The 8,919-nt window shown below is 38.3% G+C and overlaps 1 protein-coding gene across 1 annotated transcript in view; it reads left to right on the top strand.

The window, feature by feature from the left end:
* Positions 1-1,370: 1,370 nt before the first annotated feature.
* ABCA4 (ATP-binding cassette, sub-family A (ABC1), member 4) overlaps positions 1,371-8,919 on the top strand; it is a gene marked incomplete at its 5' end in the record, with an annotated part of 39,614 nt that continues 32,065 nt past the window's right edge. Inside the window, 3 exons of the mRNA XM_009699493.1 lie at positions 1,371-1,575; positions 4,205-4,261; positions 8,288-8,383. Of these exons, the coding sequence (XP_009697795.1) occupies positions 1,371-1,575; positions 4,205-4,261; positions 8,288-8,383 (358 nt within the window). The remainder of the gene's footprint in view (positions 1,576-4,204; positions 4,262-8,287; positions 8,384-8,919) is intronic.

Genomic DNA, 8,919 nt, shown 5'->3' with positions numbered 1-8,919 from the left:
TGGTTACGTTCCTGTGCAACCTGCTGAAGAGGTCCCTTCCAACCCTGACCATTCTGTGATTCTGTAACTTACAAAATTATTCAGACTGATTTTCTGTTGCCCAGTGAATCAGAAAGGCAAGAAGGTGCTTGAGTCCAGTCTCCCTATCTTTGCTGAGTATTCTAACAATCTAGGTAAAAAAGAAGTACTATCTTTTCTTCCACTAGGAAATCTAGTGAAAAAAAGAAAAAGAAAACAAAACACTTTAAAATCTATAACTGAGTGTAAATATGGCTATGAATCAGCTTTCTTAACTGATGTACTATACAGATGTAGTATATACCATTTTTAGTTCTATCAATTTAGGCAATAAAGCGGAAAACTTGATCCTGTCATTAAGTCAGGAAATGAGTAGGGTTGGCCTCTGACAGGTTCTGATTTGGGAAGAAATCTTGAGACTAGCACACAGTCCAAGCGTAAAGACAACTCCTCACCATAAAACGAAGGAGGAGGCATCCGTGTAAGAAAGGATATTTGCTGGCCAGAAGCCATGAATATTTTTCTCTGGACCTGACATATTTGGTCTTACATTTGTTGTTCAAAGGTTAGTATCTGAAGAACAGTTAATTACAAGGGATGATAAGGGGCAGAGTGCACATGTGTATGGGACCTGAAGAAAAAATAAAAAATTTTAAGGACAAGTAAAGTAATTGAACAACGAATGTATTGCTGAAAACCAAACATTTTTTACTTATCATGCTATGATAATGCCTCACTGACAGTTGCTGTTAGGATCCCTCTTGTCCCCTTGTTTCCCTAAGGTCTGGCATTCCTTTCTTGTGAAATAGAGCAAGAAGTGATATAGTGCTGTTTTTGCAATGCAAAATTGAAGAGGATGTTTGGATACTATACTGGTTTATTAGTTTGTTGTGTGAGAACCAGGTAGCAGACACACCAGGGGAGGGGATGGTTGTGGTTTTCCTTATCCTGAGCATCTGGTGTACTTTCTGTCTTTTTACTCATACACTCAGGAAATATTTTGTTTCTCCAAGACGGGCAAAGGTGTACACTGCGAACTTCTAGATGCATCTATAGTTTTTTCTGAGCAGAGACATTAATGGAAAAAAACAAGCTGTGAAGGTTGCCTAGTAGCTAAAGAAAGTACAGCCAAGGCTGAATTCAATCTATTATGGCTAAATAGTGCTTAGAATTGCTGCTATTCAGAGGATTACACATCCCAGTCCAATATAAAAGTGAAACCACTTTTCCCTGATCATTTATTAGGCATTATCAAGTTTTGAAGTCCAGTCCCTAAAGGTCATCTTTTTTTGTGCTTGCTTTACAAAATGTCCATGTGTCTGAGCTGAATGTCATTTTTTTCTTTATTCCAGAGTTTGCTTTCTCAAGTGGCTTTTGGTTTTGGTACAGAATACTTGTCACGCTATGAAGAGCAAGGTCTTGGCCTGCAGTGGGATAACATCGGAACCAGTCCCTTGGAAGGAGATGAATATAGTTTTCTTTTTTCCATTAAAATGATGCTTTTTGATGCTTTTCTCTATGGAATACTTTCTTGGTATCTTGATAATGTTTTTCCAGGTATGTCAATTACTTATTCATACAAAGTAGTGGTAATTGTTGTAAACTGTGTTAGTGTAATCAGTCTGAGTATTTCTCTGTCAGCAAAAGGGTATTTGACATTGTAGACTGTGAGTCTTATCCAGTATAGCACCACTGGTTTATTAAGGGCTTCCACTTTTCTCTCTTTCTTTTTCCTTTATTCTATTTTAGTCCTGAAAAGAGTGGAAAAGGAGGAAAGAGCAAGAGGGAGGATGTAATTTCTGGTCCTGTTTTAAAATTTAAATAGAAAATAAATCTACAAAAATATAATCTGTTAAAAGCCAATTTGTGTACATATTATTCTTTTGAGAAGCTTCAACCATTTCTAGTGAGAATGTTTTAAATTTTTGAAAATATAGAAATAACAGTTCTAATTCCCATATATACTATGGCCACATTAGGCCAACTGTTTCTCAAAGGATGGTACTATTTCCTGAGACATATACTGTGTCCTAGGCAGGTGTGAAAGTTCCTGTGTGGATTTATTTTATTTCTAAATGGAAATCCTGGTTCTGGTGTGAGTTCACAAAAGGACTTTCTTTTTTATCAACTCCAAAATTTGGGAACTAACTTCATGAGAAAATGGTTTGTCCTTGTAGCTTAAATGGTTATCTTGCTACTTACTGAATATTGCTATGGTATAATGCATGCAGACTCTTATGCTGTGCAAGCAAGTAAGCATTCTTTTCATTAATTTATTACTCCCATGTGTGAACTGCAGTTCCAGAATGTGTTTCTTGGCAGATGGCTGTCTTTTTTCTTTTTTTTTTCTTCTTTTTTTTTCTTTGCTTGAGTGGTTACTCAGAATTTGAGATCTTGCAGATTTTCTAGCTATGAAGGAAAATTAATGATGGATAAGGTAAGATGATGCTTGTCTGCACATATCACTTATGATAACTAATCCAAATCGAGAAGAGATAAGAACTTCTTAAATGATTTTAGATGTGTCTGAGGATATTTTGCTTCAAAATTAAAATATGGCCTTAGGTCTGCTTTGTTGGTCTCCCTAACAAAGTAAGCTATGCTACACCAAATTAATGCCTTTTCAGTTTTTAAGAAATGTGGTCTTACAAAGAAGTTTAATGCAATTTTAACATACTTATTTTCAAAGCTGCTTTGCAGTAGCTTTCCTAAAAGTTCCTCTTTGGAGAAGCCTGTGCTGCAACTCTATTTATTTAAAAAAGACTGGACAATGTACTATTTCTTAGGAATTAAACAACAGGAGTTTCTTTGCTCAGAGATCCAAGTTGTTTTTTTTCAGCCAACACTTTACGCAAAAGTAATGCCTCTCAGGGCTTCTATTCATTATCTTCAGTTCCTCCTAATATTTACTCTGAGTGTCTCCTTGTCTTTTTACTTCTCTGTTTCTGTAGAATTTATCATAGCATTTGTCTCACACACTTGCAGACCTACCCAATCAATACTGTAGTGTTTGAGCTTACTATATGAATTCCCTGGGTAACCCTTTGAACCATATGGTTCAGATTCTGCTCAAGTTTTCTCTGCAGCCAACCACCCACTGGCACACTGGTCCTTTCGCTATTTGAGCATTCTGCTCCGTAATGGAGTTCACTTGGGTTTTGCATTCATCCTGAATGAGAAGCAGTTGTTTTAGCCACCAGCTTCAAAGGAGTGTAATCCAGTCCCTAACAAGTGCAAGGCAAACTGCTTATGAATGCAGACAGAGCATTTGTGTGCATTAATGGGAGTACAAGTGGTTGCCTGAAATACAGGGTGGTTTTGGTAAGTCAGAAATTAGCAGACACTTTGATATCAAACAGTGGTTTTCAATATAGAAAAACTGACCATCTTCCAGTGAGCATCACAAATGCCCTTTGCTTATTTTGAATAAGTAGCACAAGGCCAATAACATCTGGATTCACAAGGATGCGAGTTTTAAACATAGCAGCTCAAATCCCTGCGTTCTATAAATCAGTATGATCCAGGAAAGCAGTGTTGTGTTGTACTAACTGGTCTGGCCTGACAAGAACTGATAATGTTATTGTACTTTCTCTTTTCAAAACAGAATTAACCTGTGACCAAAGAAGCCCATTTCTGCTTGGGAAAATGATTACTCTGTTGTCACTTTTCCTGCAAGGCTGTGTGCTGAAATAACAGCCAGAGTCTCTTTTCTCATTGCCAGTTGTGAATTGAGGCCCAGGGTAGTAAGCGTAAATATAATAAGCTTTTCACTCATGTCAAACCTCAAGTGTTAAGTGAGCCTTAAAAGAAAATCCCTAAGTGAGGCTGGGATTCCATCTCAAGCAGTCAGGGTGTTCCTTGGCAGCTGCTGCCTGGTTGGTGAGGTTTCAAATTGTCCCCATGTAGAAAGTAGCTTCATTCTGTAATTAAACCACATTCTACTTAAGAAAAGGTAAGGCCAATCAGATCACATATTTTCTGAATATTTTACTCCTATTCAAAAGAAAAAAAAAATCTGCGAACAAAATATTTTCTGTCAGGTACTTGGTGGATGGTTTGATCTTCTGATATGCAACACTAGGACTGCAAGTGTTTATAGTTATAGCTCAGGCTTTGCCTAGATGAATTTGTGCCTCCTGAGGAATGTGTTTATGAAGTGCACTTCATCTACTTATTTTTGTTTTAGGGGACTATGGGCTACCACAGCCTTGGTATTTCCCTGTGCAGGAATCTTACTGGCTTGGCTCTAGAAACCCAAAAGCTGAGAAAACAGCAACTGCTGATGGTGAGTTCTTTTAAAAGTTTGGTGTTTAGAAATAACTTCAAACTCACTGATCTGCTTAGAGATGACTACATAACATTTCCATTACCTGAGCTGCTGCAAAGATTAGAGACAGCCATATACTGGGAATCTTAGCAGGTGTCTTTGAACTTGAAGTGGCCTGCTATTATGAGAGTTGTTAGAGGTGAGTCAGTGTTCCATCTGAGAGACTTTAAAGCATGGATTAACAAGCAACATCAAACCCTGACTGTCTAACCAACACTTTTTGAGACATTCAAGGAGTTCTTATTGCTCAACACAGCATTTGCGAAATGAGTCAAAATGAAATACAATGTTGATCTTATTTACACTGTGGCTCCTCCATTTTTCTAAACCTAATTCTTTTCTATCTAGTTTGACACTAATTTAAGACTGTTTACTTTGGGTTTGTGAACAAGATCAAAACTTATGCCACCCTTGGACCAACTTGCATGAGTGATTGTATTTAAATAGGAATTAATGCAGAATTATGATTAATGTATGGAATAGAGGCTTGCTGAAGGTGGTGTTTTGAAATCTGTCTTAAATTTGCAAGGTAACAGTGAAACCAATCAAAATGACAGATGAAATAATTTCCTCAGTCGTCTCATTACCATCCTTACCCTTCTTCAACCCAGACTGCTGACAAGGCAGTCTCATCTCAGGGTGATACCTATAAACCAGAAGGGAATTAATCCTTTCTGTGAGCATACTGATAAGACATCAAGTGCTCACATGTTTTGATCAGAAAAGAAGAGGTTTCTAACATCAGGTTTTTTTGAAGAGGCTTTGCCTTCTGTTGCATTCTGAGGGAATGAACAGGTTTTCCTTTAGACTTGCTGTGAGGGTATTCAGAATGGTAGAGGCTTGTCTAGACATTATAGAGTCTGTTACCTGCTTCAACTTTGCAAATGCTGCCCACCAGATTAGAATTTGACTATATAGGAAGGAGGAGGAAAGAGCCAAAGGAGGATTTGGAGCATGTTCATAGAGGAATGGAAAATTTCCAAAGACCTAGATAAGATATCAGCCACTACATCTCATTGACTTTCCATGGAATTTGGGCATATCCTGCACCAGAGCTCCTTTGAATATCTCAAATTTGGAGCACAGTTACTTACAGTATTTTAACAATTTCTTGTTATTTAGTTTAAGCCTAAATTTAGTAGAAATTAAATCCATTTTCTTGTTATCTTAATGCTTCGTAAGTTCTGTGTGTTCTTTAATATATTTCCAACACAAAGTGGACTCATGATTTATTAGTACCCAAGCTAAAGGTTGTGAGAAGGCTTGAAAGTCCCAAAATATTCAATTGCTCAGGTAGGTCAGCAACAGAAAAGTTTATGGCTACTACTTTATTGCCAGGTTTTTTTCATTTTATGAGTTTTTAATAGCATTTTGAGATCACTTAGATAAACTATTTTGCTTAATTGAAACCTAGAGTTTATTTTGTAGGTGATGTTACATCAGATAGCTAAGCTGATCTAACAGTTCACTATTGAGGAAAAAATGGGGCAATCTTGCAGTCCCTTCCACAACTCTCATCCTAGTGCTGCTGATGCTTATCAGTCCCCGGTAAGATTAAGAAGTAGATCCTTCTGGAAGGCATTCCCAAGAACATGAAGGATAAAGTGATAGGAAACAACAAACATGGATTTACCAAGAGCAAGTCTTGCCTAACCAATCTGATTTTCTTCTGTGATAACTGGATCAATGGACAAAGGGAGAGCAGTGGATGCCATTTAACTTGACTTTAGCAAGGGCTTTAGCATGGATTCACATACTATTCTGATGGCCAAATTGATGAGATACAGGCTGCTTGAGTGGACACTGAAGTGGGTAGAAAATTGACTGAGTTGTTGGTCCCAAAGGATTGTGATCAGCAGTTCAAAGTGTAACTGGGGACCAGTTATTAGTGGCAGGCGTCTGACAGGGACTGACACTGGGCTTCATACTGTTTAATGACTTTATTAACAGCCTGAGTGATGGGTTAGAGGGCACCATGAGCAAGTTTGTGGAAGATACCAAACTGGAGGGAACAGTGAAATGCAGGGCAGCTCTTCAGAGGGACCTCAACAGGCTGAAGAAATGGTTTTATAGGAACCTCATGGAGTTAAAAAAAAGTAAATGAATAATACTGTGTCTGGAATGGAATAACTCCACACGATAATACAGACTGACCACCACTGGGCTGGCAGGCAGCTTTGTAGAAAGGTCTGTTTGACAACATGTTGAACATGAGCCATCAAGTGTGCCTGTGTAGCCAAGACCAGATGCATTGTGAACTTTGTTAGCAAGAGTATAGCCATCAATTCAAGGGAAGTGAGACTGCATGTGGAGTACTGTGTTGTCCAGTTTGGGGATCTTCATTGAAAGAAAGACATAGAATTACTGGAGAGAGCTCAGTAAAGAGCCACCAAGTTGATTAGGAGCTGGAGCATATAACATACGAGGAGATACTGAGCAAGCTGGATCTGCTCAGCCTTAAGAGAGAAAGCTGAGACAGAGCTAGACTTCTCAGGTGTGCCTAGTGGAAGTAGGATTGGCAATGGATGTAAGCTGGAAAACAGGAATTCTGATTCAATGTAAGAAAAAATCTTTATTGTGGGGTTAGAACACTGCACCAGGTTGCTCAGAAAGGTTGTGAAATCTCTATTTTGGGAGATAGTCACTGTGATCTGAGTTGGCCCTCTTTTTTGAGAATTAAATGGAGATCTTTGGAAATCCCTTCTGATCTAAATTATTCCATTCTTATCTCAGGCAGCCTGAGTGTGGTGATACTTACTTTGTCCTCTCTTCTACAAAACATTGCCTTGGGTTTTTTCAAGCAGGGACTGTTGCAAAGGTCATCTCTGATTAATTCCTTTGTAGAAGGCACGTGATTCTTGCGTATTTCAAGAACTAAGACTCTTCAGTGCCTCAGCTTACATCAACAACCTTAGAACTTTTCTCATATCTTTCCTTCATGGGTAATACTAAGCATTTTCTTAATTTATCATAACTAGTTAATGTGTTGGAAAGAAAACTGGATAAGAAAATATCAGATAATGTAAATGCACAGCTGAAAATGAAGCTAAACTAGTAAATTATCATGGTACTTTTAAAATTTCCTTCTATCAGTGCACTTTTGTGTCCCCCACTTTGCCATTTTAGGTGACGTGGTGAACTTGTTTATGTTGCTATTTGTGCATCAGGTAATTTTATACAGTTTTATGGGCTAAAATTTCTTATAGCAGAAAGTTATGGTGAAATTTCACAACAAAATTAAGTCCTAGGCTGTCTGAGAAATCACAGTTGTGCTAGTTGCAGTATAGGCTGCAAGCTTGAATTTGTATTGTGTAAACAGTCCCTTCAGGGGCTCCCTCTTCTTAAGTCACTGTTCTTCCTGCTTCAAACCTGTCCTCATTAGTGATTTTATGTGACTGTTTCCCTTTGTGGCAGCAAGGTCTAAGACCAAATTGCAAAGCCAGAAATTCTTGTAGAAAAGTTAACACCAACTCATTCTTTCTGGCCTGGAGCTAGCCTCTTAGTCTAAGTTAGCAGTTCAGCAGTTTGCTTTTCATTTAACCTTTTCATTTTATTTTCCTTCCTCTCACTACCTGTAAGTCTGGGAAATGTTTGTATAGCCTTTCTCTTCATGTGATGAAGAATTTGGTCTAGAGCTGCAAGGGCAAAATATAAAGTATGTACCTAATATTAGTCAGGATCTTCTACTCTGAATCTGTAATTGCAAAGTTGTCAGTCGTCTTCCTTAAATATCTGTTCCTGACACTGTGAAGCAGATTTTAAGCTAGATGGCTTTGAGTGCTGTGTTCCTAACCTGAGTAAAGCACTGATGATTAATGCTCTTGGAGACCTCAAGGCTTAGGACTACATCTTTTTCCTCAAAGTACCTCTAGGGTTAAGAGGAAATAAAATTTTGGTTAATTAAATGTTGGTTAATTTTGGTTTATATAGAAAAAAGTCCAGAGTCAGAAGGCTGTGTGGATCAGAAGGCCATGGAAGTGGAAAAAAATGAAAGCAGAACGAAGAAATCTGAAGAATCTGAAAAGCCAGAAGAAAAGAGTGACAACCAGGGGGAGAAGGATGGTAAAAACAAACAATGTAAACACAAACGAGAAAAAGAACCCGGCAAGCAGGGGAAGCCTAAGACAGATGTCCAGGACAAAGATGAAATTAATAGTAAGGAGAGAGAGCAACCTGAGTACTTCTGAGATACTATACTCATTGTGCTTCATAACAAACTAGATGTAGGAATGACTGGAGTCAAACTACAAGAGCCCAGTAGGCTACAGAGGATAGCATGTGACTGCTAGAGCTAAGCTCAGGAGGGGCACTGATTCTCCCAGCTACCCTCTTACTGATTCCTCTACATTCACAATCCCTTAGAATGTTTTAGCCACCACGCAGAAGAGAACTGCCTTTCAGAAGAGCTCTGTAACTTGGTTTTTTGTTGTGCAAATGGAGGCTGTTTCTATGGCGAGTTAGTGTTCATGCTGAGGGAAACCTCAAACACGTATATATTGAACTCTTAGAATTAAACAGAGCCATGACTTCAACAAAAATACTTCTGCTGAGAGGAATGTTCTTCCCTCCTAGCC

This window comes from Cariama cristata, unplaced genomic scaffold (assembly GCF_000690535.1).
Source record: "Cariama cristata isolate BGI_N322 unplaced genomic scaffold, ASM69053v1 scaffold8274, whole genome shotgun sequence".
NCBI lineage: Eukaryota > Metazoa > Chordata > Aves > Cariamiformes > Cariamidae > Cariama > Cariama cristata.
This window is presented reverse-complemented; position numbering and strand designations above follow the sequence as displayed.